This window comes from Amblyomma mixtum, chromosome 2, assembly GCF_055824585.1.
Source record: "Amblyomma mixtum isolate Tamu chromosome 2, ASM5582458v1, whole genome shotgun sequence".
Classification (NCBI taxonomy): domain Eukaryota; kingdom Metazoa; phylum Arthropoda; class Arachnida; order Ixodida; family Ixodidae; genus Amblyomma; species Amblyomma mixtum.
This window is the reverse complement of record NC_143013.1, coordinates 217,510,888-217,538,287: the sequence shown is the minus strand read 5'-3', so window position 1 is coordinate 217,538,287 and position 27,400 is coordinate 217,510,888. Positions and strand designations below refer to the sequence as shown.

Sequence of the window (27,400 nt, the reverse complement as noted above, 5' to 3'; positions counted from 1 at the left end):
TATTGTATGTCAGTGGATAATAAGGTAACGAATATGCCCCATCTCGGCTGGGAGTTGAACTGCCAACTTCTCATTACCATCACTAGCCTGTGAAAACTGCTGATTGAACAGGTTGGTGTAAGTAATGGTGCCACTTTCAGTTGAAAGTAATTGGGACCACCTGGAACCACCGAGCTGAGAATTTCAGCGTGGATAGCTTTGGCTGGTTGATATTTTTCACTTGGATACTGGTTGAGACACATAAGTCAAATGCCCCATTTAGCAGAGAGAAAAACAATGAAAATGGTGATACGAAGTCAGCGGAGTGGATGCTGATCCCAATTTTGAGGTTTCTGGTTTGGTTCTCCTGTAACGTCAGCGGAAGACGCTGCACATACAAAGAGCAAATAGCTGAGCGTCACCAGAATATCGAGGCAAAGCACACAATCTTACCCCAATTCTACCTCCTTTCCTTTTTGACACGCCCACCCTAATTTTTGTCACTCAAAACTGAACAAGCACACCTCCTTCACAAAGTTCCAAATAAGTTCCAAGTGTGCCACACGGCCAGGGGGTTGCTGGCAAGTGATGATGGAACTTCACATTTGACTTCAGTGGCATCCAGTATTACCCTCGTTGTCTCATACATTTCACGGAACGCTGGAGGCATGTTTGCTTCTACAATACCTCCTGGGGCTCTCGGCAGCAATGTAGACAGCTTAGTGTACACGAAGTTTAGCTATCATGTGCCGTCTGCTGCAAAAGTTTATACAGTCTATCACACTGTTCCTACGAACTGCACGATGTGCTATATAAAATTTTGCAATAGACGGCACATATCTGGGACACTATAGACTGCAATGGTGAACTTGTCGGCTAGATTGTGTTCAAAAAGGCCAAGACGGAGCCTTACAAGCACCAAGAACAGCTCGTTTTCAGTTGTTAGCTTTATACTTTGGTCGCAAATTTCTTTTTTGCTACCAGTACCCTTAGTCCGCAACAGACTACAACCATCCTCACCGCAGTCCAGGAACTCCTTTGCGCTTGAAATTCTCGGTGCGGAATCTTGCGGTCTTTGCTTTTTCCTCTTCTAGAAGGCTCATGATGCGGTCATTTTCCTTTTGCACTTTGTACAGCTCTGCCTTTGTCGTAGCCAGCTCTTTTTTGAGGGTGTCACATGTGCAGGCAAGAGTGTCTAACTGAATTTGTTGCTTAGCAACTACACACTTGAGGCTTTCTAGTTCAGCCTTCAAAAGGGAATCTTGCTCGACAGGCGTGGCTTCTGAACAGGCTGTGTGTAGTGCAATATCTTGCACTTCCTTTTCATTATCAGAGGGAGGTCCTTCAGTAGCCGTTGTACTGGCTTGCTGCTGTTCAAGTCGTGCATGCAGGTGTACAGTCCGCTGCTTTGATACCTTCCGACACTTTCGCTGGCTTCCAAAGCTGAACACTGAGGGTATGGCCTCGTCACGGAGCAAGTTGTGGCCGCTTGCCACACCCGGAATAAAGTCCGACGGCTTGAAGTGTACTGAGCACACTACTGTGTATTTAGTAACTTTGAAATATGGCCCTTCATCGCGCCTAATGGCTTTTATCCAGTTCTTGAACAAAGTTGGATCCCGTGGGAATTTATGGAAAGAAACCTGAAAAAAGAAAGATATTCGTGCATCAGTTTTTATACGTATAGTATGTGATACGTGGGGTGTAATGTCCCAAGGCTGCACAAGTTGAATAAAGACACCGCACTGGAGGGCTCTAGTTTAATTTCGGCCATCTGGAGTTCCTTAACACATGCACTGACATATGTTAAAGCACAAGAGTGTTTTCGTATTTCGCCTCCATCGAAATTCGGCCACCGAGGTCAGGATTCGATTCCGCTTGCTAGAGACAAGTATCATCAGTTTATAGTTTACAAACCACAAGGACTAATCGACATGCATGGCATATGCAGCCGCGATGACACGAAATTACTGCAAAACGCACACTTATTACATAACATCTTATAACTGCGCTGTAGAGGGAACTCTGCTAGCAAAAAGTAGAAAAACAAGAAAGCAATAATAAAAAGCACTAGTGCGCTGTATGTCACGGTTCGAGGGAACTGTTACGCCAAGGCTCAAGAGATCGAGCGCACCGTGCGTATGCTACGATTTGCCGTTAAGCAACTGTTCTTTACAGCCAGATAGGTGCCTGAATAACACCAGCGTATGCGGGGTGAAAAAATTTGCCTCATCTCTTTCGTCGTATCTGTTTACACCCGACCGGCCTGAGTGCAGCCGGAGGGCTGATAAATGCACAAAACAGGCTCCTCATTTTGACCACCCATAAAATTTTGCGAAAAATGAGGCCATAGAACGAAAACTGCAAAAGTATCGGTAGGCATCCTAACCAGAACACTGCGCATTAAAAAAAAAAGTGGAGCTGAACGTATACCTTGTTCCCACACGAATCACGGTATCCTCGCTGCGTGCACAACGGAACGCAACAATGCATCGGCATTTCACCATTCGGACGAAGCGCGGCAGCCTGTACACACGAGCCTTTGCAACCAACCGGGCAGTTGTTCTCATAGAGTTAGTTGTTTCTCTGTTGGCTGCGTGGTTCCGTCGGTTTCGCTTGCTTTGAAAAAGTAGCGCGTATGTAGGCGCGCGCAAACGCGCGTTCCACTCGCGTAAGGCTAAATGGAGGAAGACGATCCTCATGTCACGTGACTTTTAATGACGTCATTCCAAAATGGCGTTTGTTTAGGTACATTTCTGGGTACTTTTTGTTGCAAAATTAGGTAAAAATGGCGTCGCAAAATTTTGAAACGTCCCTAGCCATAGTTTCTAGGTCGCTGGCGTCTCCACGGTTGCCACGGTGACCATCGATCGCCAACGCCACGGTGGTTTGTTGACATTGCTGCGATGGCTGTTTACCGCGCGGTGCATTGACGTGTGGAGTAAGTGCTGCCGTGAAAGTCATCAAAGGTTGGTGCAATGGAACGTCCGGACTTGTACCCCAGTGCCCTAGTGTTGTCTTTATTATGCAAGTTTGCAGTGCGACCTGTTCCAGCCGTGGTATGATATCGGAAGCCCCTAGAGACGTTTTGCAAGGCGGTGCTTCAGTTCTCTTCGGCACCTTTCGGTATTGTATCTCGTGTTTGAACATTGCCTCCTCTAGAAGGAGGCAATGTTAGCGTACTTCAAAGGCTAGCGTACACGCTAGCCTTTGAAAGGACAACACATCTTCCGTCTTAATGTTTAATATGCCTGCAGTACGAAACTCTGCCCGACACCGTAGCGTTGCCCGCAGAGAGACTTAATTCACGCAACGCGACGCATCGTGCCACATGAACTATGATCCGTACGCCGCTTTCTTCGCTGATAGGCGTTTAGCAAATGTCGTAGTATGGTCACACCACCGAACCTTTGAATATCTAGAAAGCTGCTTTTCTTTTATCTATTTGGTGAAGTGTTTTTATTCTCATTAAGTAGAACATGTGGTTCTTGGTGTATTTCTTGTAACGTTCAGCATTGGAATAAAGCCAGACAAGGCCGAAACTTGTTTTGCTTGCTCTGTCATTTCTGTAATGGTTTGTGATGAAGTGGGAGGCTTGACTTAGGCTTTCAGCATCCGCGTAGCCAGTGTGGCCCTTGGGTTTGTTTGGAGAGAAACACAGAGAGAAACGTAAACACTCCGGATGATCAGTTTCTTGCACTTTCTGTGTGTTACATTTTCTGAGCTTCAATTTCTAGACGCCATGAATGCATTCCAAATTTCACAGCTGTTTTTTTCCGCTGCAGTAGTTAGTAAAAACACAGACTGATGGGCAAGTTGGTATGACATAATAAGGCAAAAACAGCACACCTGCATAAGGAAGATGCTGCGTCTTGTCTCATCTTCCTTCATCCTTGTGCAGGGTGCACTGTTTTAGCCTTATTAGTAAAAGTATGTTGTACAGGGACGTTGGATGCCATGCGTGCTGTAATGCGCTGCATTAACTTTGTGCTAGCATTTGTAGCTAGAAGGGTTTCTTTTTGACATTAGCATTGTATAAGTGAATATAATTTGTGCGCATACATGAATAGCATGCTGGCTTGGCCTTATGTAGGCCACTGCATGCATCATTACGAAGTTTATGAGGTGTCACATTAATTGCACGCCTGCTTTTACTGCACATTGCCAGTTTTGAGTGGAAAATCTGTTTTGTGTGGAGTCAGCAGTGACTAGGCAAGCGACCTTTAAATGCAAATAAGCTTTCTCCATAGACGGCAGCTCTGTGGGGCAATGGACACACACACAAAAAAAAGAATAGCCATGACCTTTCAATATAAAGTGAAGAAGCAGCATAAACCAAACATCAACACGCCATGCATGTGACATGCTTCTGTGCATACAGTGAAGCGCTTAAAAATGCATGAAATGTAAACATGGCTTGTCTGCTTATATTTGGTTGTTCCTTTTAGAGGGAAGCATTTTGACAAATTTTTTCTGGCTTATGGCAAACGTCTAAAGGAGTGTGGGATTTCAATAAGGAAACATTTACAGTTGGCCACATAAGTTTGAAGTATTCAAATTAGAAGGTCTGAAAAAGCTGTGTGCCTTTTCTTTCTAGCTGCATTCTAATTTTCATTCTTCGCTTGCCATGCTGCTGAATGGGTGGGTCTGCTGGTTCCTGAATTACTGTTTTTGTAATGTGCACAGTCAGAACATATGTATATCACGAGTATGAGGCAACATATTTAAAAGCACAATGTGAAAAGAGCTTGTGGATACATTTTTGAAAGTTGGCAGCTCAGTTCGCTGATATGTATAGGTGCTTTTTATATTGTCAAGGCCCAGTAGGTATTAAAGGAGTAGAGACAACAAAATTTTAGTTGTTTCTTTCGGTTAGAATGATGCGCAGTACTTTAGAAAGACTAGACAGCTGCATGGATTGCGACAACAAGAGGCAATATATTTATAATTGCATTTTTTCTCTCGCACTCATTTAGCTTAAACAACCGAACGACGACTGTGATGTCAGGGATGTGTTCAGGTCATGTGAGGCATACAAAGACAGCAGTATTATTGCAGTTTTGTTCATTGTTATTTGCATCAACTCGTGCACAAACCTGTCTAAGAGTTGGAGTCACATAAAGTGAACAGGCAGCGATTATATCTCTTTTTGCGTGCCTCATGTGACCTGAAAATGTATCTGACTTCAGAGCAGTCATTCGGCTGTTAAAAACCGAAACCAGATGACACAAGAAAAAAAAAATTAAATTGTAAATTATTTAGCTGACAAAGTTAAAATCCACATGGTGGCTTGTGTACAGCATTGCCTAGTGCATCAATGTAAAGAGAAATGTGTATCCAAAAATTTGGTTTCTCTACTCCATTAAAGATGTAGCCCATGACATGTTTGTGGCAGACCTTTGAGTTCATCATTCTTTTATGAGAGTTGTGAAACTGGCTCACTAGAGTGTAGCATATCAGGATTCAGAGTGTTACTGGAGTACTCTGACCTCATGGTGATTAAAATAGAAGAAAACTAGTTGAGTCCACAAAGAATGAGGTGCTCCTTTCAGAAGCAGAGCTGCTGTGAAGAATGTTGTATGAAAAGACAACCATCAGCTCTTTGCTACATTTCATTTTATTATTTTCTTGAAGACCTAGTAACGGGTATTACAGAAATGATGAGAGGTATGTTACAGAAATAATTGGTACCTGCATATTAGCACGATAAGGGGTGACTAATAAAATTTTTGTAGGGGTCTATAGAATTTTGCCTCCATCGAAATGCGACCGCCACAGCCGGGATCGAACCCACGTCTTTCGGGTCAACAGCCAAGCACCATAACCTCTGAGGCACCGCGGCGGCCAGTGATATTCTATTACTGTTCCTCGGTACGGTGGGTTCACGGTTTTGCGGTAGAAATGTTATTGGTGTATGCCTGTTGTGCATATATTGGCTGAATATTTTTGTTCAAAGTAGTGCAAAATTTGAGTTCTTTTTTCTCTTAGAATCCACAATTCATACTGTGGCAGCTGTTACACTTGTATGACACCTTGATAAAACTAGCCAAAAATTATAAGCTCAAGTGTGTAGCAAACGAAGAAGGGCATGGGACAATTATAGTAATTTAGATGGAGCGGGGAAGTTGTCTATCGTTAATTTTTAGATTGCAGATATAGTAAAAGTAGAAGATACCTAGGCAACATGTAAGACATAAAGCAGAGACCTGGACTTTTGGTTGCTTATAATGTGGTCAGCCGTCGCCCCGCCGCAATGGCCGAGTGGTTAGGGTGCCCGCTGCTGTTCCCAAGGACGGGTTCGATCCCAGTTGCGGCAGCTGCCTATCAGTGGAGGTGAAATGCTAGGCGCCTGTGTACTGAGTGACATCAGTGCTCGATAAAGAGCCCCATGTGGTCAAAATTAATCCGTAGCGCTGCACTATGGCGTTCCTCATAACCCATGTTGCCTTCGGACGCTAAACCCCATATTCTATACCATACCATAACTTTGACGTGTTCTGTGTGCTTGACCATTTAAGCTGCAGTAATTGCTGAGCACTTGTTGAGTTTTCATGAGCGTTTTAATGTGCAAATGCACAATGTGTGCCGGGGTGCATATTGCCAATTACTAATGCATGGCACTCATGCTAAGACTGGCGTGCATGTGAATATTTGTGTCCATCGTGTAAATAAACGGAAGTTGCATAAATAGTGAACTAAATGTAGTGTCAAAATGTCTGTGAAGAAAAAATTCTCATGTTTGCATGTGCTGTTGAGTCATTTTGATTGTAATGGCAAGCGTGGTTACGTTCAAGATTGCAGCAATATCTCGGCACATTATGATTTTGAATGGTAAAATTTTGTCTGTCTTGCATATGTTGCAGTTTCAAGTAATGTGGACGCACACAGTTTCAACATTGCTGCCAACATGATTTGTGTAAATGGCTTTATTGCACACTGTTGGGAGTAAGGCTTCTAGTCCATCCGAAGTGCTCTGATGAAAAATACCTTTTATAATGGTACTTGTGGTTCTTTCATGTCATTAAAACTAAACTGAAATAATAAATAATGTGAGTTTGAGCTGCATAAGTGAAAGTTATGTGACCGCTTTGTTCATGACAGTACATTTGGTTCGGTTCAATCCGCTACAACGATAGAAAACCATTCTGCTTTGAAACAGCAAATTGACATGCATTCAAGCTTGGGATGAGCAACAAGAGAGAAAGCGTGCATATTGTGACGATGCAATGTTGACCCTTAAGTGCCCCTGTTACGTTTTCAGTTTTCTTGCCTTAATTTTCTTATGGTCGCACTGGGCGACCCGATTTAGAAAACTGCCAAAAAATAGTCGCACGTCCTAGCTTTAGTCAAAACCAAGGAGAAGAAAACATGCATATTTATATTTTTGTTTTATTTTTATGAATCAATTTTATTGGCGTTTCCTTTGAATGAGTGTGTTGATTTTCGTCAACTGCATAAATGACTTTCTTATTTATGTTGCAATTTTTAACGTTTAATGCTTTTTTTCTAGTTTATTGCTGGTTTGGGCTATTTGTATTTACTTTTCTTTGAGGGAACGCGCGATGATGATGATGCTAGCGCTCTTACAGCGCCCCCTATAGTCAGTTAGCAAAGAAGAAAAAAAAACAACATGGCGGTTGTTTACGTACGTTCGAATCGCGGTCGGCGGCTGTTGCGAGTGAAGTATTCGTCGGTGTCTCGTCTTTGTGGCGTGTGTAGTTCTTTAAATTTGCCCCTTTTTTGTTTGTGACCAGTAGACCGCCTATGGAATGCGTGTTTACCTCCCATGCGTCCTTAAAGGTGAGTGAGCAGGACGCAAGCCCGCGCCGTCCAGTACTGGCGTCCCTGATCTGGGTGTTTCCAGCTCGTTCTGGAAAATATCTGTGCATATAACTCTTGTTATAATCATCACGATGCAGTGCGTGGGCTGTGATATGTCGTCGCATTGACTTCCTTGTGATGCAAGGGTTGGAGAACATTGCAGCATGTCGTTTCCAGCCCGCCTTCGATCCTTCAAGACACTGATCTGGACACCGAATAGTGACAGTACCATTTGACGACTGTTGTGGGTGCGAAGTGGCGTAGATCTGCTAGATCACAGAGAGAAGCAATTGCCGGCAGAATAATCGCAAGACTAACCCACCTGTGGCTCGCAACCACCTCAGTGGACTGAAAAATGCTCGGGACAGAGCGAAGCAATAAAGCTGCACGGTGCGAACGCTATAGATACGTTGCTTACGTCTCATGTAGTACCTATCTGAATTAAATGTTCTGGAATGCACTGGCAGTGTGTACTTCTGCTCTTGGGGCCGAGTCGTCCTTCATGGCGCAGAAAGAGTGCTCTGAACGCATGTGCATACGCTGGGCGGCGCACCTTAAAAATAAAATTGTTTCCATGTTCACTGCATGTTTTCAAAGGCACATGAGTTCTAAGGTAATCCTCTGAGTTCTCGTTCTGCTGGTATAGTCATATTTGGTCTTTGCAATCAATGACTCTTTGCCCACATACTGTCAAAAAGCAAGGTTTGTCAGATCTTTCTCAGCCAGAGATGATGTGCTGGCATGCATAAATTGATATATAGCATCGTAATAGTTTGACACTGAACACTTTATTAAGATGTAATAGCAAGTAATTTCGATGTTTGTGTAAGCCAGTGTATTTGCCTTCATTGAAAAAGATATTCAAGAAAGTGTTTTGGTGTTCGTATGAGGCGGGACAGAACTTGTCTATACAAAGTATGTGATAGCCAAGTGCTCAGGGCCAAATGTCACCTATCACTGCCTCTCGCTGGGGCAGGTGGCTCTCTGGAATTCTTTACTTCAGCATACTGCAAAACTAAAATATGTGAAGAGCTGCGCTCAAATTTCGCTTTACCGACTGTAGTTATTGGCTGTTGAATTTTTTTTTTTTGCACGTGGTTTACTGCTGATACAATAACACACATGGCTCAGTCTGTGCATTGTACTGCGTGCTACTTACTGCATGCAATGCTTCAAAAGCAAGGGTTCGGGCAAGTTGTTTGTTCTAGTTAAGGTTGGTCGCCGAACAGAAAGGGACGACACGGGAACCAGACACACAGCACCGACTGTCGAGATTTCTGTCAGTGCTGTGTGTCCGGTTCTCATGTTCATGCTGTCTTTATTTCTTTGCAATGTGACCAACCTTAGCTTCAAAAGCAGTCTTCGCACTATGTATAGGGAGGGTGCACAGAGAGGGCCTGGTAATAAGCGTGTTCATTTTGTGCTCGTGTCTGTGTACAGCACCTGGTGCTAACTGCTCGCTATACTGCACATTTCAATTTAGGTGCCAAATATACTTCCTTGTGATGCAGTGTGTGCACACCAGGGAATGATCTCGCATTTTGCATGGTACAGCGAGTACTCTTTTCCTTAACATGTAAAAAACTGTAGCTGTCTTTCAAAAATATCATTTTAGTGCATCAGCATCAGAACCCCCCATGTTGGAATAATCCGTCGGTCTGAAGCCTCAGGTGACAGAGTGGAGGGAGTGAAATCCACCTTCACGAAATTGCAGGGAAGAGGGAAGAAGAGAGGGCGGGAGGAGGCGGTTGGCAAGCGGTTGCAAATCCGAGTCGAAGGGTGGAGTGGATGTGTCACTGATGGATGGGATTTCATCGGGTGAGTGGAGTGGGGGTGTCACGTAGTGATTGATGGTACCCATTCGTACAGTCTTACCCTGTCAGTGGCTGCTCGGTCCGGCAGGAACATAATGCTAACTTTGGCTTACGAGGTTTAACGTCCCAAAGCGACTCAGGCTATGAGGGACGCCACAGTGGAGGGATCCAGTAATTTCGACCAACAGTGGCCCTTAACGTGCTCAGACATCGCACAGCATCTGGGCCTGTTGTGTGTCACCATCGGAATACAACTGCCGCAGGCGGGGTCATACCAGCGTCTAATGGAATTTGTTTAATTTTGTCGTTACACTCACAGTAAGATTAGTCTTTCCCAAGTACAAGTTGTATTTAATGTCAGAGTCCAAGGAAGGGCAGCTTTCCAAAGCCACAGCTGGGCTTGTACAGCGTAATTAAGCAGCATTAACATCCTTTAGAATCAATTAACGTGTTTGTACTATGATTACACAATGGACACAGTATTTATCAAGGCAAACAATGGCAGCGTATATATGCCTGCAAATGTTTAAATCAAGAATAGTATCTGCTAGCTTATTAAAAATATATCATTTATAAAATGACCGTCCAACTTCTCAGAAGTACCAAATCTGTGGAGAAATACAAATTGCAGATTGCCAATATGCCTAGGAAAATACATTTTGACTGTCAAAAAAGGATTAGGAGCACTTTATTATTAACTACGCGAGGATTGTGGAAAGATGGGTCGGGTCACACCCAATAGTGCAAAACATGAACCCTTGGAAAAGATGCGAAGTTGTGGCGCCTATGCACTCATATGCTGTGCATAATGGGCTGCCTTGCATTACCATAACCTGTCCAGGTAGACTGCCACAAGTCAATAAAAATCTCCGATATATACAACCTCAGTTTTCAGTTAGGTAGACATTTTATTTGTGACATTCTTAATCTAGCTGGCAGGCTATCAACAGCCCGAGGTGAATGTGACGTGCAGGATGAAACGGGTGCCATATGTGGATACTGGAGTAAATGTGATGTGATGAGCCTTGGGAGCATTCCTCTTCACATGGCGCCAGGCAGTCTTGCGGCCACATAATACAGCTGACAGTGCTTCATTCTGTAACCTGTAATACTGCAGTTACTTGCATCATGGATGCAGTTTCTTGTGGGAAAAAATTAGAATGGTAAGTTTGGTGCATTTATTACATGGTGTAAAACATGGTGTGGTCAGTTGAACTTTCCCCAGATTTTGATGATTGATGTAGGGAAAGCATTTATTATGCAAACGCATCCATTATTTAAGTAAATATGGTGTACAAAAACCTGGAATGGAAACAGAAATCAGCATCTGCAGGATTGAAACAAATTCCTAACAACTTTGGCGCAGCACCATACCCATGACTGCCAAGCCACATTTTAGCCCCTAGCCTTTCACTCTACACTGTCCTTAATCTGTTCATTCCCAATGGGTCAGACATGAGGCCGTATGGCACTCGGGTATCCGTATCTGCCTATATGGACATGCCACGTTGTCTACTACACAGCTTTTTAAACACTTGTAGCAACAGTGTCAGTTTTCTCAGAAGCATGAAACTTTGTTACGATTAGTTTTATGACACACCCAGCACATTAACAGGCATTCTAGCCAAATTATAATTTCGTTGCAGTTGGGCTTTGAAGCATTTTTCATTAATGAGTAAAAAGGAAATGACATTAACTGGGCACTATATGTTTCATCTAAGCTGCCTTCTCGACAAATAGGGGCATTTTAGAATTTCTAGGCAACAAAGTTGGCACAGTGTTCCCATCACACAACAGAAGGCTCATTGCTTGGAAGGCTGGTGGAGAGACACTGTGTAAGAGCCAAGCAAGTTCATTTATGAAGTGCTTTATCATGTGAGGGAAGGCTATTCACGGCTGTTTCTACCATGGCAATATAAGTTCGTGTCACAAATTGCACCAGCAATGTTCTGAAAAATGAGTAATACTGTTTTTCTGTTGCAGCAGTATTCTCTTTGCAAAATAAGATGAATAGTAGTTTTGCGCTGCAGCTTTCAGTGTGCAAGATGACAGCTACGGCTTAGCCTTTTGTCAAGAATACTTTTTCTCATATGCATTGCAGAACTGTAGAACCACATATTGTCAACTGTCCTAAAAGGCAAGGTGTGTTGCTGGGCGAGTTGGTTGGGGTACATCTTGAGAAAAACAGCACTTGCAGACAAAGGAAACGAGAAGGACACACAACTGCGCTGTTTTTTTTTTGTGTGTCCTTGTTCTGGTCCTTTGTCTGCAAGCGCTGTTTTTCTCAAGATGTCCTAAAAGGGCGGTGCACTGAAACAGCACGACGCAACAAAGAGGAATGCAGCATGGAGCGACACTTCATACTAATTTTATTGAAGAGCGCATGCCTCTATGAGTGCATCACATGCAGACAAAATGAAATCAAGCAGGGATGACGAAGAAATAAAATTATAGTGAATGCAAGGCAGGTATGAACAAGAAAATGAGTGCACTAATTTCCCAAAGATGAAAAATGTTTGCCAATTGTCAGAAGTTCTCTGTTGAGCAGTGCCAGAGAGGGCGTACTCACACAAGCAGATTCTGAGTAGGGAATGAGGGGCCTGAAATATCTCAATTTCTTAATTGTCGGGTTTAACATTCGGGAGCGGCACATGGGCTATGAGGGACACCATAATGGAGGTCTCTGGATTAATTTACACCACCTGGGGCCCTTTAATGCACGCTGACTTTGCACAGCACATGGCCATCTTTGTATTTTGCCTCCACTGAAATGTGGCCGCCATGGCCGGATCAAACCCACAGCCTTCGGGTAAGCAGTCTAAGAACGCCAGAGCCACTGAGGCGCCGTGGCGGGATGAGTTCTCCCTTCCTAGGAGGAAAGTTTCGGGAAAAAGGAATGACTAGAAAAGAAATACCAGAGGCCTGTAGTGCACCCTCAATGGTGCTGCTTGATATGGGATATGATGGCGCACCTTTCTCATGACCATGTGGGCTTCAAGAAAATTAGCAAATGGCACTCCTCTTCCCTGCTGTGTCTTGAGCTTGCTATGCTAAAGCACTTTGTCAGAATAGCCTGCCAACTAGCTCATAACATAATCCTAATCCCTCACCTGAAATCTGCCATCTTCAGCTGGCAGGGCCTACAAATGCCAGCACAGTCAAATGCTACTTTCTGGCTGCTCTGCATCTGACACAAGTGTAGCTCCATTATAGCAACAGCATGCATGTGCTTGCACATGTGCACATGCGTTGCATGGTCAACACGTACTTTTGTACATGTTGTGGCAAGCCTCGCACTGCTCACAATGAAGCTCACAGCCACTGCACGATTTGCTAGTTCTTTCCACTGTGTGCTTGAAGTTCACCAAACTTTGTGACTTTACATGCCACTGGCCATCTCCCACTCTCTCAGTACTGGACTTAGAAAGCTCAATCCCCACTTTATGCTTCCTAAATAGGGCAGATTTGCGGTGGTCTGCTCCTCCTTTGACACCTGTTGTAAAGTTTTTCGGATGTGAAATTGAAGAGTACTTTGATTAATGTATCCAATCACCCATTTACCTTGCCACCAAAGTGAGAGTACTTCAGTGCCTTGACTCCAAGTGATTATTTGTTGTTAATCCAATGTACTGCCGACAGCAGTAAGCCCACTGACATGCCCTCTTTGCGTATGTTTTCTCAAAATTTCTGACAAAGCCAAAGGCAATTAAGCTGATGCTCTTTGGAGTGGATACCAAGAAGTGCAGGGAGCAACTGTTGAGACTCAGTCTCATCTGTCCACTTCATCAGAGTGTGCAGCATGTCCCTTGTTGTACTCCTGCAGTCCTTGTTTGTGACTGTATTTAGGTGCGTGCTCCAGTTGTGTAGCACCTGCCAGCTGCAAAGCAGTCGACTCCTCAAGGGACCCATCACCTGCTCCCATGCACTGCCATAAACAGGGGCATCATCAGACATAAATGCCTGACATGGTATTGTGTCTTTTTCTTTGATGGCCTCGAAAAACCTCACCACAGTGCCCGTGTTCACCCTTTTTGAAATCAAGTAGGCACACGGGATACCAAAGGCATCTTGAGAAATTGTGAGCAGGGTTGTCAGTTGGAGTTAGTACTTATTTATGCCATGGGTGGAGTCAGTGCACAGTTTCGCTGCCCCAATTCATAAAGGAGCTCTCGTTGTGGGAACGTCATTAATGCTAGCTCAAAGTCACCATCATGACTGTTGGGGTCACCCTTCTTCCTGTAATACAACAGTGGCGACTCATTTTTTGCCCTCATTTCTTCGACCCATAATTCAACACTCTTAAAATCGTCTGGATCTCTCTGCTCTGTTTTTCCAATCCTAAACTTATCTGCAATGTTACGGAGGTCCTTAGTAGTCACAAGTTGCATCCGTGGGCTTGATCCACTTGTACCTGCTCGGATGTTTGTGCACGATGGTTTTTTCTGGCATTCCTTCTGCTAACCGGCCTGAAAATGGTACAGAAAAAAACTGTTAACATCTCTGGTTCATCTGCCTACAGCCATGTAATAAAGTGACAAATACTTCTGGTCGGATTCCTTCGTCTTCCACTTTGCTCCTTTTCACAGGTGACACACAGTTCATCTTACTTTCATTTCACTTTTGTGGCACTGCAAAGCACACAACAAAATGGTTGTTTCAAAGCCAGATGGACTTTATTTTTATGAGCTTGAGTGTTTAAACTTGCATACTGCAATGCAAAACAGGGAAGTTATACCCCTGCCACACGGCAAATTTAATGTCATTCTCATCGAATGACATTTGTTCGACTTAGTCATTTTTTTCTGCGCGCTGCTACACGGCAAAAACTAATGTCATTTGCAAATGATGGCGATTGCGATGGAAAGAGAGTACAGTGAGTACAGAAACCGATTCTAAAATCTTCATCCTCATTTTAATCAACATATTTAGATAGGCGCGCTGTGCGAGGGATCTAAAAACGTTGATTTCAATAACGTGTTGATCACTGCTATCCACCACAAGTCCAAGCCAAGCCAAACCTCAGCCAGCGGCGGCAGGCAAATGGCGGACGTCATATTGTGAAATGCTCTCTATGGTGAAATTAGACAGTATTAGCTGTGCGGCCGCAAAAGCTTTGCGCATGCTACGGGCGCACCTTGCGCGCACTGCCGCCCGTCCTCACAACAGTTTTGGTAGGAAGCACGGTGGTTGGGTGTGACTAGCGTAGCGCGCGAGAAGCATAACATACTGTGGCGCCATCTAGACGATAGCAAGTCAAACCTCCTGAACTGAGTGCCGAAAAAACGTTTTTCTCTTTTATTAACGGCAGTAATGAATGCAATCGAAGGCTTTTTTTTTTAATGTAAATCAATTGGATGAAATGAAAATGTAGATTCTAGTGCAAAGTTGGAGAAATACTTCGCTCGGGGTCGTTGCTATGACGACAGTGTACGCCGTACATAGTTAAGCCTAGCATCAAGAAATTCTGAAATTTATCTCAAAAGCGACTGATATTTTAAACCTATATTGTTACGGAGGGATGAGAATGCAGAAAATAAAAGCGAATACAACCGTTTAGAGCAAGCTATCGCGTCGAAAAATGCAGCGGCGACGCAGTATTCGGTCCGAAGCGGGCGAGCTGGGCGTCGCCATGTTGTGAATATTAACCACGCAAGGCTGGTAGCGAGAGTGAGTTTTATTTTTTTCCAATTCTATTTGGCATTTTTATATACATAAATGAACGACAGCAGAATCGTAGGGACGCGGAAATATTACAGTGCTTGTGACGTTTTTGTAATCGTGTTTTTCGGTGTATATTCTCACCAAGTCTCTGGTGTCGAGGGAACACATTAGCTCGGACGTCGCAGGCGAATGTGTTCAGGGAACTCATTCGATACCTAATGTCGTTTTCATCGAATGACATTAGATTTTCTCGTGTGGCAGCAAACTAATGTCGTTTTGAACGAATGTCATTCGATGGGAATGACATTAAATTTGCCGTGTGGCAGGGGTATTATATACAGCGTGTTATAAATGCGGAATATAACAGCACTGAAAATGTGGACAAGAAAAGAATAAGGACATGTGCTTCTCATCCTGTCCCATTTCATTCTGCATATTCAAAAAATGCACCGATTCGCCTGACAGCAACCTTTAAAGGAGTAGAGACACCAAATTTTTGAACGCGAACTTTGTTTCTTTGGACTTGTGCACAAGACAATAGTGTGCACGAGTCACAATGTAGAATTCACTTACGCCAGGTGAATAATTTCTAAGTGAATATTTTTCTCATGCTGTTTCAGTTTCAACACCTGAATGACTGCTGCTAAGTCAGAGACAATTGGAGGGCATGCCAGTCATACATAAACTGAAATATAAATGCTGCTTGTTCATTTTTTTTTTTTTGCGATTTCAACTCTTGTGCAGGCTTGTGTTTTATGTTAGTGGTTTTTGAGGAAAGGAAATGGTGCAGTAACTGCCTCAACCATGCCATGAAGGAAAGAAGGAGTGAAAGAAGCAAGAGAGAAAGGTGCTGTAGTGGAGGGCTCCGTAATAATTTCGACCGCCTGGGGATCTTTGGGCACTGACACTGCGCAGCACGTGGGCACCTCTTGCCTCCATCGAAACTCAGCTGCCGCAGCCGGGTTCTAACCCGGGTACTCCAGCTTAGTAGCTGAACACTCAAACCACAGCCGTTCCTGCGAGCGTTACTGATGAAGTGCCAAAACAGCCAAATAATTCTAATTAATGAAAGTTCACTGCAGACGATCTGTCTTATGAGAAAAAACATGGCCCTTATACAACCATTAGACTGGTGGCGTTGCTTTGATCAGCAACAAAATGCCTACGCTTTTGACAGGCAGCCAAAAAAAGAGGCTAGCATCGAGTGCAACTGTCAGTCATTCAAGACACGTTTCATAGAGCTCAAGCCGACTTCTTACGGATGAAGTTCAACGTCAGCCGATTGAGCGACAGACCTAGGATAGTCAATGAAACCAGCAGAAAAACAAAAGAACAGACATTGGAGTAGTTCAGTGCTAGACGACATTCCTAATTATGTTCATTTCGAAAGACTGGACCCCTTCCACAAAGCATCTCTAAACTAAACGGCATGAAGTTCGTACAGACTGTGCTGTGCATGCAATGTGCCGTGGATCAATTGTTTTTCACCCTTCGATGCGACCAAGTAGGCTCAAGTGAATTGCACTACAGTCAGATACAACTCGAGAACGAAGTGGCAGATGGCCCTTAAAGAAGACCCCCCCAGTCAATGGCGTCAGCTGATTTTCATCAGTTAACCCAATTAAAGCCATAACTAATCCCCTTTCATCTGCCACCCTCCTGCAGTGCTACCCCCTAGGATTAACCATGACATCATGAGAATCGGTCGACGCCATTGGATGGCAGGCTTCCTTTGAGGGGCATTGGCCACTGGGTTCTTAAGCTGTGCCCTACTATAACTTCTTCCGCCCCTCGTTTTGTGGGACATGCCTTCTCCCACTTTACAATAGTCATTTTCATGTTGTCCCACCTCTTTTGTGCCATAGATGCATCGCAGAAGAATAAAAATCATTGAAATGATCACTCGAGTTAATGAGTAATATCTTCCCCCTAAAATACATTTCTATTGCACTTTCGTCTCCCATTTATGAAAGGTTGGTGGAGTGTAGCTTCTAAACGTTTTCACATTCCGGTACAGTCAACACAGCATGCACAAATGCTTTGTACAAGAGGAGTGGCTAACCTGCAAGCCCTCTGGCATCATCCTGGGACAGCCTTTGGTGGCAGGCCTCATTGAAGTGTCCGTAGTGTTTCTTTTGAAACACTACATATACCTTGCCCTCTTTCTCCATGACCTCTAGAGTAGCAAAGCAGTGTTTGCTGATTTTGCAGCTTCCTTGCCCCTTTTCCTGCCTTTGGCGCTGTTCTATAGGAAGCTCTTCGTACGAGCCGGAATGGTGGCAGTGCAGGTAGCGTTTAAAAACCCTTGGTGCACATTCCTTCTTTCCTGTAGAAGCTATAAAATGGCAGCAAGTTTTGCTTTCTTCTCCGTCTTTCCAGGCGCAAAATCCTGAAACAGAAAGATTGTAAACATAACTAAGCACTCCACATAGTATTAGTTAATTATTAGTGTGAAAGCACAATTCCGAACGGTAAACCCCGAGCAAGATCCTGCGATGTGTATGTGGGTTTGTGCCAAGAGCATAGCAACGGCGACATAGCAACCACAGCCTCACAGCAGCATTGCAACATAGTTATGACACGATGCCAACATATGATGTTAAGTCCATGACCACTCATGACTAAAAAGAAATTTTTAAAAATTGAGGCGTGAACAAAGGTGGGCTCCATTTTGATAAAAACGTGTACACAATGATAGCACATGAATAACGGCATAAGGCATCCTTAGAAAGCCAACAGTAAAGTAACAAGACAAGGCAATGTTCATGAAATTCTGCTTTTGCACGTTTATAAAATTTCGGCAAAACTTCTCTGTCAATTTTTTGTGTATCACACTACTTTCATTTTTTGAAAAGCAAGGCCAAATTAAAGTTTGTACTTTTTACATACACTAATGAAAAATGCATGTGCTATGGAGAGGGCACATATGCAGTACTCTCGCACTACTACTGGCGCTCTGCCAAGTGCGCATGACAATCACAGATTTAGCTTCACATTTTTAGCCTTTTGCCTGCAGTGCAGAACTGCATTTCCCAGCTTTTTTATTGTTAAAAATTTATCAGTCATTCGCTTACTGTTTTTTCCTGCTATAGCGCATGGGGAGTAGTGAGTAGAAACTTTATTGATTTCTAAGATTTAGCCTGCGGTGGAGGTCTTCTTCAAGTCTTCTCTTCAAGTCTTGAGGTTGCCTCCTTAGCCTTGGGTGGTCCCCTAGTCCAGGGCTCCACTGAGTCTGGCCACCTCGCTTGCGTGTGCTATGAGTGCCCTTTGGGCCTCTAGCTCGCAGCTGGTGAGCCGGCTCTCCCATTGCTCCGCACTTGGTGTGTCGTGTTTGTGGAACGATATGTTTCTGTCGCATTCCCATGTTATGTGGTATAGTGTTGGCCTCGCTTCGCACCAAGGGCATGTGGCGCGGTATTGTGTCGGGAATATCTTGCTTAGTATATATAAGTTGGGGAAGGAGCCTGTCTGTAGCTTCCGCCATTTTGCGGCTTCTTCCTTGCTTAGCTCTTTGTGCATGGGGAACAATTTTTGGAGAAAATTATTAAGTTCAGGTTAAGTTATTACACGGACTGTTGCATGGAAGTATTTCAATTTTACTACACCCTGCAAAAACTCATTCCTGCACAGCAACCTTTTACATGGCCCTGTCCTTTGACCACAAATTCAGGTCAGCGCTGTTGACTTCTAAAGGCAGAACAATGCTGGGCATTCTTCCTACACACTTCTGCATGTTGCGATTGCCATGGCTTCAGCGCTGCTAAGCCAGTGCATGCCGCGACAATGTTGTCTGTCCTGTCGAGACATTGCAGATGCCTGCAACAAAGCATAAGCAAGGCCTGTAGCAGCGAGTCTGCTGCAAGGACCAGTTTTTTTCCTGCAGTGGCCACTTTAAATATGAAAGAGAGTGTACTGCTTGTCACTTTGCTTATGGAGGAGCTAGGACACCAAAAAAAAATTCTGCAGACACACATAAGACTGCTTACCAGCGAGAATGCCAAAGCATTAAAGTGCACAGTCATGCTATGTTGCAGAATGACGAGTCATGAGTGCAAGGCATGACTACGCAACTTTGTACAAACTCTGCACACCTTATGTTACTAGTAAAGTGCTGAGTCATGCTACACTTCAGAATGATTAGGAGTCAAAACTATGACTACCTAAACTTTGTACAAACTATACACCTTACATTACAAATAAGTGCAAAATGACTATGACAAGTCATGGCTTTCAAAGGTTATAGTACGTTACGTTTCACATTTCACTCGAATGCCCTGCAAAGGCTACCTCTGCAGATCTGTCGCACTAGACCAAGCCCATTGAAATCTTCATGGTTCCTTTAAAAAACGTGCATGTCATCGCTAAGTTTTTGTGCACAAAACCACGTGCAAGTTTCCCCAGGTGAGTGTAAGCCCGTAAATAAAAAAAAAACGCGCTTTGTGTTTACAAACTTAAAATGCGCGCACTCGAAAAGTCAATAAACTGCAACTTTTCAATCGGTAATCTAAGCGCGCGACTGCATCCCGCTGCGTGCATGCAGACTTCGTTTCTTACCTTTATTAGAGTCGAAGACTAGATTCTCCACCTCTTCCTCGAAGTCGTGGTGCCGTCGCAGGTCACGAAGGGCGACAAAATGCTTCGGACGTAAGTCGCACAAGAACGGCCGTGCCTTACTACATGTTGTTGTGACTGGGAGAAGGATGCATGGGCCTGCCTACTGGCTGGAGCCGAGCCACCACCGCTGCCGCGTGCAGATAGAGGAGAGATCAGAGGAAAGAGAAAAAGAAAAGATGCGTCGCAGCAACAACCGCGTCCTTCCCCATGAATATCCTTGATGGGTGTTTTTAAATTACTAGTATTGAAGAACGCCTTGTCGGTCTCCATGCTCAAGGCAAAAAAATAAAAAAAAACAAGCGAGCAAGAAATGCACCTTGGGATACCTTGGGATATTGAGCAAGGATTTTCAAGAAGAGTTGAGATTTTCCCTGTCGGTTGAAGCGCAGTGTTCCCCAAAAGTCCCCACAGAGTGACGTAGAGTAGAGCAGTGACGTCTGTTCTCGGTTGGCCAATCGCAACGAGGATCACCTTCCTCTGAATACGCCCTCCGGTTCCACTCTAAACAGGAAGGCTGTCACATGCTGGCATAGAACTTCTCAGGCTCGCAGCAGGGGATGGCGCTGTGCGTTTTACATAAAATCCATAAAAGCTTAAAACAGAGCAAAATAATAGCTTAAAATAGCAAAGAATCAAACTTATACTGGCAGACGACAGAATTACGAAATAATTAAAACAATTACTTTGATTTACAAGTAGGGTAGTGCTTGCCATTTTACCGATTCAAAGGGAATTTCAATTTACTTTTATTTAGCTACTGTGTGTGGACAAAGTTTAGCAGTAAAACAAGTAAAGCACGCAGTATTCACCAATTTTCAAGAAAAAAAAATAGGCGCGAGGTTGTATGCAGAGAAAAGCCTGTCGCAGGCAGCGTTGTAAATAGGCATGTAAATAGGCAACCACGCTATAATGACGTCACAGGTTTCGGTTTCGAAAATTCGATCATTCTGATTCTATGGTGGTGTTTGGTGGTACTGAACGACCACCTGGCACCACACCACCACCTCTGCACCATTTGCCACGCTTTCCACTTTCCCTTACGCTTATCGCTGACTGTGCGGTTGCTTTTTCATCGCTGATAACGTTTCAAATGTCCTTGTAGCATTCGTGGTTGTTTCAGTGCCTTGCAGTCAGTGCCGCTGCTGTCCTCGTTTGAAAGCAGCAGCAGTCCTTGGCGAAAATGGTGAGGAATAGGATATTTCATTTTGGCGCGGAGAGGTGAACGCACTCCAATGACTTCCGGACATCTCGATGTATGGCGTTTGGGTGCACGGACTGTTCAGTGCTGACTTTTATGTGCTCGGACTTCGGAAACGGGCACTTAACTACAATTGTCACGGAACGATCGGTGCAAAATAGGGTAGAATGCCGACTGATGTTTCTCATGTACGGCAGTAGCTCCAATTGAGAATGTCAGGTATTGAAATTGTAGTGGCAAAAATAAACAAAAAAAATTGATGGTTGGTGAAGCATCGCAAGTGCCCTTAGCAACTGATACGCTTAAATTTGTAGCTTTGGTTGTCAGAGCGTTACGTACCACGTTGATGTCGTTGTCTACGTTAATTTTCTGTTATCTGAAAGCGACTTACCTCGAACTTTTGCCTCGTTTACGAAGACAGAGCTGACACTCCGTGCGTACAACGTTGTCAACATGTAGGAAACAAATATACTGCAACTAAATGGAAACTAGATACCGAGTGGAAACTAGATACCGAATCGCCCCGCGAATCAGTTTCTTTGCCATAGCTTTTCTTTTCTACATTTGCTTTCCCTTGGAATCCACTTCATTACCGTGGGCGACCATCGGTTTTCTGCTTTCCGCATGTGCTCTCACAATTTTACAGACTTTAAATTGCAACCAAAGTGTAATTTAAATCCTGTAAAATGGGGAATTCTTTGTTGTAATGAATCCATTAAAGTGAGTGCATGTTATAAATAATAATGAAACTGCTGAATGTTCTGTGATGAACAAAAGACATGCATTGACAAATTTAGATAATGCATCAAAAAAAATGGTGCACTGAAATTTATGCACCATAGGTCCATGCCGCCATGTGCACGCTGAAACATCCTGCACCATATATTTTGGCCTTCACCAAACTGTCCTGTATATCACCTGCATTTTTCCTTGTCTTACTAAACAACTGTCGTCAGGAGTTCCTGATTGCATAATTTCTGCCTTTCCCTCATGATCACAGCAAAAGTTTTGCTACTGTGGCAAACTGTGTCGGCATCATGGTGCTCAACTTTGTCGTAAATTCAACAGGTACTTCTGAACTTGTGTATGATACACCTGCAGTATTAGCTGTTGTGCTGCACCATTTGGCAGGCTGGTGCTACTGTCAGTGTGTGACGTGCTGAGTACGATTACATAACACTTCGTTCAGCTTTTAAGACATATTAGTGTGATGTTAGCTGTAAGAGAATGATAGGTGCAGAGCAATGTAGCTTACCGCTCAGTGCCACTGGGTATGATGCGATTTTTCACATAAAGTTGCAAGAGGTCTGATTGTTCAAGCTGCAAATTAATGAACAATATTGTTGCGGAAAAGAATATATTTACAGATATTTACAAATAGACAAGAACAGCTGCGAGCGGCACCGAGAACACAGTCCGAACTTCGTTGTCGTCTTCTACTCTTCGCACTCGTGCCATCACTCTTTGTCGTCGTCGTCCACCCGCATCAGGACCCCTGGCTGCTGAAACGCCGTCTCGGCGTTAGGGCGGCGACGTATGAGCGTCGTGGTAAGGTTTAAGGCGACAGACGTGGACGATGTCGGTGGTGGCGCCAGATGACGAGGGCGAGGTTTCAAGGGGAGCAATTTCATAGTTCACGTCGGTAACACGGCGCACGACACGGTAAGGGCCACGGTAGTGCGAAAGGAGCTTCTCGGAGAGACCGACGCTGCGAGAGGGCGTCCAGAGAAGGACGAGTGATCCTGGGGTATATTCGACGGCCTGGTGACGGCGGTCGTAGGCTGACTTCTGGGAAACTTGAGAGGCTTGGAGCCTACTACGTGCTATTTGGCGCGCCAGCGTGGCCTGGGAGATGGCGTCCCGAGCGTAAGCAGTGGTGGGGGCTGAAGAAGGCGGCAAGAGTGTGTCCAAAGGCAAGGTGGGATGCCTACCAAACAAAAGGTAGAAAGGAGAATAGCCTGTTCTGTCATGAAGGGAAGAGTTATATGCAAATGTCACATAAGGCAAGGCTGCGTCCCAATCTCGGTGGTCTGGCGATACGTACATGGCTAACATGTCGGTGAGCGTGCGGTTGAACCTTTCCGTAAGCCCATTGGTTTGTGGGTGGTAAGCTGTCGCGAGCTGGTGCTGCGTGTCACACGAACGAAGAATGTCGTGAACTACTCTGGATAGAAAATAACGACCGCGGTCGGTGAGCAGTTGACGAGGGGCGCCGTGGTGAAGGATGACGTCTTGCAGAAGAAAATCGGCAACATCGGTAGCGCAGCTGGACGGCAGAGCACGCGTGATGGTGTACCGAGTCGTATAATCAGTTGCGACAGCGATCCACTTGTTGCCGGAGAGGGACGTCGGAAAAGGGCCAAGAAGGTCGAGGCCAACACGGTGAAAAGGTTCAGGAGGTATGTCGATGGGTTGCAGAAGACCGGCAGGCAGAGTGGAGGGCCTTTTCCGATGTTGACACAGGTCGCAAGCGGCCACGTAACGCTTGACGGAACGATAGAGACCAGGCCAAAAGAAGCGATGCCGCACGCGAGCGTACGTGCGGGACACGCCAAGGTGACCGGCTGTCGGCAGATCGTGCAGTTCTGCAAGGACAGAAGAGCGTAGACGTTGGGGTATCACGAGCAGGAGCGGAGGGCCATCGGAGCGTAGGTTTCGGCGATATAAAATGCCGTTCTGGAGCACATAAAGGTTCAGAGACGGAGATCGGTTTGCAGAACGGATGCCATATAGGTCGTAAAGATGAGTCGTGACGCTGTTCGTTGGCAATATCAGCAAGATCGGAGATAGCTAAGAGGCAGGGCAGGGTCTCAGCGTCCTCTAGGTCAGGTGGTTCCACAGGGTATCGGGATAAGCAGTCAGCGTCCTGGTGATGGCGCCCTGACTTGTACACGACGGAGTATGAGTATTCTTGGAGGCGCAATGCCCAGCGACCAAGGCGACCGGTGGGATCTTTTAGTGAAGACAACCAACAGAGAGCGTGGTGATCAGTGACAACAGCGAATGAACGGCCGAACAGGTAGGGTCTGAATTTAGCTACTGCCCAGACAAGGGCAAGACACTCGCGCTCAGTAATGGTGTAATTTTGCTCTGCGGCTGAAAGTAGGCGGCTGGCATAAGCGATGACTCGATCTTGACCCTGTTGACGTTGGGCTAGGACGGCGCCGATGCCATATCCGGAGGCGTCGGTGCGAACCTCTGTGGGAGACGACGGGTCAAAATGTGCTAAGATGGGCGGAGTGGTCAGCAAATGGACGAGAGATGAAAATGAGATCTCTTGAGCAGGGCCCCAGGTAAAGGGGGTGTCGTTCTTCAGAAGATCGGTGAGGGGACGAGCGATGCCGGCGAAATCTTTGATAAAACGGCGACTGTAGCACTGTGCTGGGCTGGAGGGGGCGTGTAGTGGCTGGGCTGTTCGTCGTCGCGGTGGGAGCTGAGAGGACGGTATGTGCTGCGACGGGACCAATAATTTCGACAGTGGCGGGAGATGTGGCCAATGCGGTCGCAATGGAAACAAATGGGCCTGTCGTCGGTTGTCCGCCAGTCGTTAGGGTTTCGGCGACGTGGAGTGAAGTACGAAGGTCGTCCAGGAGCAATCGCAGTGATTTCGGGCATGTTGGCGTCAACTTTGTGACAGAGGGCCAGCACATCTTGAATGTACGACACATAGGACTCCGTAGATGTTTGAGCTCGGGAGGCGAGGTCCTTCTTAGCGGCAAGCGTTCGGCCGAGCGGCCGTCCAAACAATTCGCGGAGTTTCTCTTTGCACACGTCCCAGCTGGTCAGATGGTCTTTGTATGTCTCATACCAGACCCGGGCGGTGTCTTTTAGATAGAATATTACATTTGCGAGCATAAGGGTCGGATCCCAGCGGTTGTAGGTACTCACTCGCTCGTACATATTGATCCAGTCGTCGACGTCAGTGTTGTCGGTACCAGAAAATGTCCCAGGGTCACGAGGGGGAGAAAGAACGAGTGATGTCATGGCCGGGGCTGAGGTATGCTGGGCGGCGTCGTGGGTCATGATGAGTGAAGGCAACTGGCGGCCGCTGCGGAGCTCCGTCGTCGGTAGACGTAGGGGAAATCCGCACCTCCACCAAATATGTTGCGGAAAAGAATATATTTACAGATATTTACAAATAGACAAGAACAGCTGCGAGCGGCACCGAGAACACAGTCCGAACTTCGTTGTCGTCTTCTACTCTTCGCACTCGTGCCATCGCTCTTTGTCGTCGTCGTCCACCCGCATCAATATCTTTGTTCCACCTAAGTATGCAGTAAGTTCTCTTGAGAGGGAAATTTTGTCTTTGGAGTAGGAAGCACTGTGTTTGGTAAGCGGAAGGCACAAAACAAGCACTAGCGTATTTGCCTGTAAATACCTTGCAAACTAACACATTACATGCGTTTACCAAGTGTGTGTTCACAGAATTTTCTAGTGCAGCGTCATGTACCAACCACAGTGTACCCTGTGATGCCTCATGCTCATAAAATTGCTTGTTCAAAGATCAAGCTGAAACAAGTAAGGGGTGTGGTGTCAGAAAACCATGATGTAAGTGGGTTGAAGGTTGAAAAGAAAGTTATAATTGGTGCTACCAAAAAGATGAAGGTGCACATTCTGCATGTTCTCACAGCGTATAGAAAAAAACCCTTCTGTAGTCCACGAAAAATTATAGCTGTTGCAAAAAGCTCTTGAAGCGGGGGTTTTATTGTAGGGCACTATAAAAATATCACTTACATTGGACTAAAAATAACCTTTAGCTGTAATCTGGAGCTTGTGGGCTTCCAAGAAACGTGCGACGCACGTTGCTACATACAACTTTACAGCAATTTACTCACCCAAGCTCTGTACTGAGTGCCTCATTTTCTCCCCCAGGTCATTTAAAACTTGAACAGGTCTCCCAAGGCTTTTCTTTCCATGTATTATACCATGCTAGTGACTGTGCTGTGGCATCCTTTACCTTTGAAACCACTGCAATCAGTATTTTGTATGCAATGTGGTTTTGTCAGGCTATGTCATTCTTTTTTATTCCATTTTTCAATTGCATGGACCCAGTTTTTAATTGAAAATATATTAGGGGAGTCGCTATCTTTTATTTTGTTGGGCTTACCTATTAAAGGGACACTGAGGAGAGCACTATTAATATTTCTTTTATAGTAAAGTCCGATACTTCGGCATTTCATGGCTTTGTTGCCACTTGGCCGGCACCGAAAGATGCATTTATTTCTAAGAAATTTGGATTCGAAGTTGAAAAAGTTTTTCCCGCCGCTCTGATTCAAACTTGGGATTCGCCTATGACGACACAGGACTAAGAGACGTGAAACGCGACGTGCACATGACCTAACGCAGACTCCGTGATTTCTGGCGGCCAACAGTGCGGCCTGGCAGCAGCCGAAAAAAAAGCTACCCCCGGCCGCACGTTGAAGGCATCTATCGGCTATTGCGGCCGTCCCTACCGTCGCTTCGTTTAGGTTTGCACCGGTGTTTTGCCAGCGTTACGATGGATCCCGTTCTCGAAGTCGTCAACTAAGTTCTAGCAAATATACACCTTTAGCATACCGTGTACCTTGTTACAGTTATTGGAATACCGGGAGCCCGCCTATCGCCGGTGATCAGGTGCTTATTGGTCCCGCTGCTGCAGGAACGCGCGTAGCTGCCGGGTAGTGGCGCCATCTGGCGACGTCAAGGAGATTTGCACATGCATTGGCTGTGCCTCAGTGATTCATGCCTTCTTGTGTCTCAGTGTTGCTAGAACCAATGGTTCTAACAACACTGTTTTGTCCTATGACCTCATCACGCTTGTACTTGCGAGTTTGGCCTGTGGCGGCGATACCTGTATTGTGGTTCTTGCTCTTTTCTACGTTACAAGAGCTTTGTTGTCAGTATGAGTGGTGTTTTTGTAATCAGGAGCTGGTATTCTGTCGATACTAGCCAACTTCAATTTCTCCTCAGTGTCCCTTTAATTTCACTGTGCTCCTTAATTTCCCCCTCATTGTGATTCTTGTTTTTTTTTTCTATCTCCATTCTCAGCTGCTTGATTGTCATTTTGTCCTTTTCATTTTTCTTTTGACAAGCAACCCCCACAATTGCTCCTTCATGGGAAATATAGGCATGAAAGTAAATATCTAGAAATGCATTCCTTACATTGGTCTCTGCTTCCATGGCATTGAAATGACAGCGATTTTGCTGCAGTTACTGGTTAACATGATTTTTAGAAGCCGTTCACTTAAAATGGTTTTCAGAAGCATTTTTTTATTACTTAAATGATTGTTTACTTTTTGTGGAAGCATCATGTTCATCAATTCTGTGGCGATGA

At 45.0% G+C, this 27,400-nt stretch overlaps 1 protein-coding gene and 3 long non-coding RNA genes across 11 annotated transcripts in view; 2 read left to right on the top strand and 2 right to left on the bottom strand.

Moving 5' to 3' along the window:
* Window positions 1–27,400, top strand: part of LOC149362576 (2,4-dienoyl-CoA reductase [(3E)-enoyl-CoA-producing], mitochondrial-like) — a 170,070-nt gene that overhangs the window by 93,887 nt on the left and 48,783 nt on the right. The window contains exons 1-2 of one of the 6 annotated variants that reach the window (XM_089573104.1): window positions 20,727–21,072; window positions 22,088–22,155. The exons of 4 other annotated variants lie outside the window; for them this stretch is intronic. Coding sequence is in view for 1 of the 2 variants with exons in the window: in XM_089573103.1 (XP_089429229.1) it covers window positions 21,070–21,072 (3 nt within the window). In the remaining variant the exon portion in view is untranslated. Of the gene's footprint in view, window positions 1–20,726; window positions 21,073–22,087; window positions 22,156–27,400 lie in introns of those variants that run through there. One more of the 6 variants, XM_089573103.1, reaches the window with a different exon arrangement.
* On the bottom strand, window positions 1,555–2,661 carry LOC149362579 (uncharacterized). Its single transcript, XR_016289023.1, has 2 exons — window positions 2,413–2,661; window positions 1,555–1,622 (listed from the first exon to the last, which is right to left on the bottom strand). It is a non-coding gene; the product is annotated as an uncharacterized LOC149362579 (long non-coding RNA).
* Window positions 2,651–11,837, top strand: LOC149362578 (uncharacterized). Its single transcript, XR_016289024.1, has 2 exons — window positions 2,651–7,779; window positions 9,515–11,837. It is a non-coding gene; the product is annotated as an uncharacterized LOC149362578 (long non-coding RNA).
* On the bottom strand, window positions 10,503–20,365 carry LOC149362577 (uncharacterized). 3 transcript variants are annotated; one of them, XR_016289022.1, is made up of 5 exons: window positions 19,830–20,352; window positions 17,338–17,664; window positions 14,157–14,242; window positions 10,800–14,080; window positions 10,503–10,717 (listed from the first exon to the last, which is right to left on the bottom strand). It is a non-coding gene; the product is annotated as an uncharacterized LOC149362577 (long non-coding RNA). The 3 variants fall into 3 exon arrangements; XR_016289021.1 differs by lacking the exon at window positions 10,503–10,717 and having other exon boundaries at window positions 11,967–14,080; window positions 14,157–14,322; window positions 19,830–20,361; XR_016289020.1 differs by lacking the exons at window positions 10,503–10,717; window positions 14,157–14,242 and having other exon boundaries at window positions 11,967–14,080; window positions 19,830–20,365.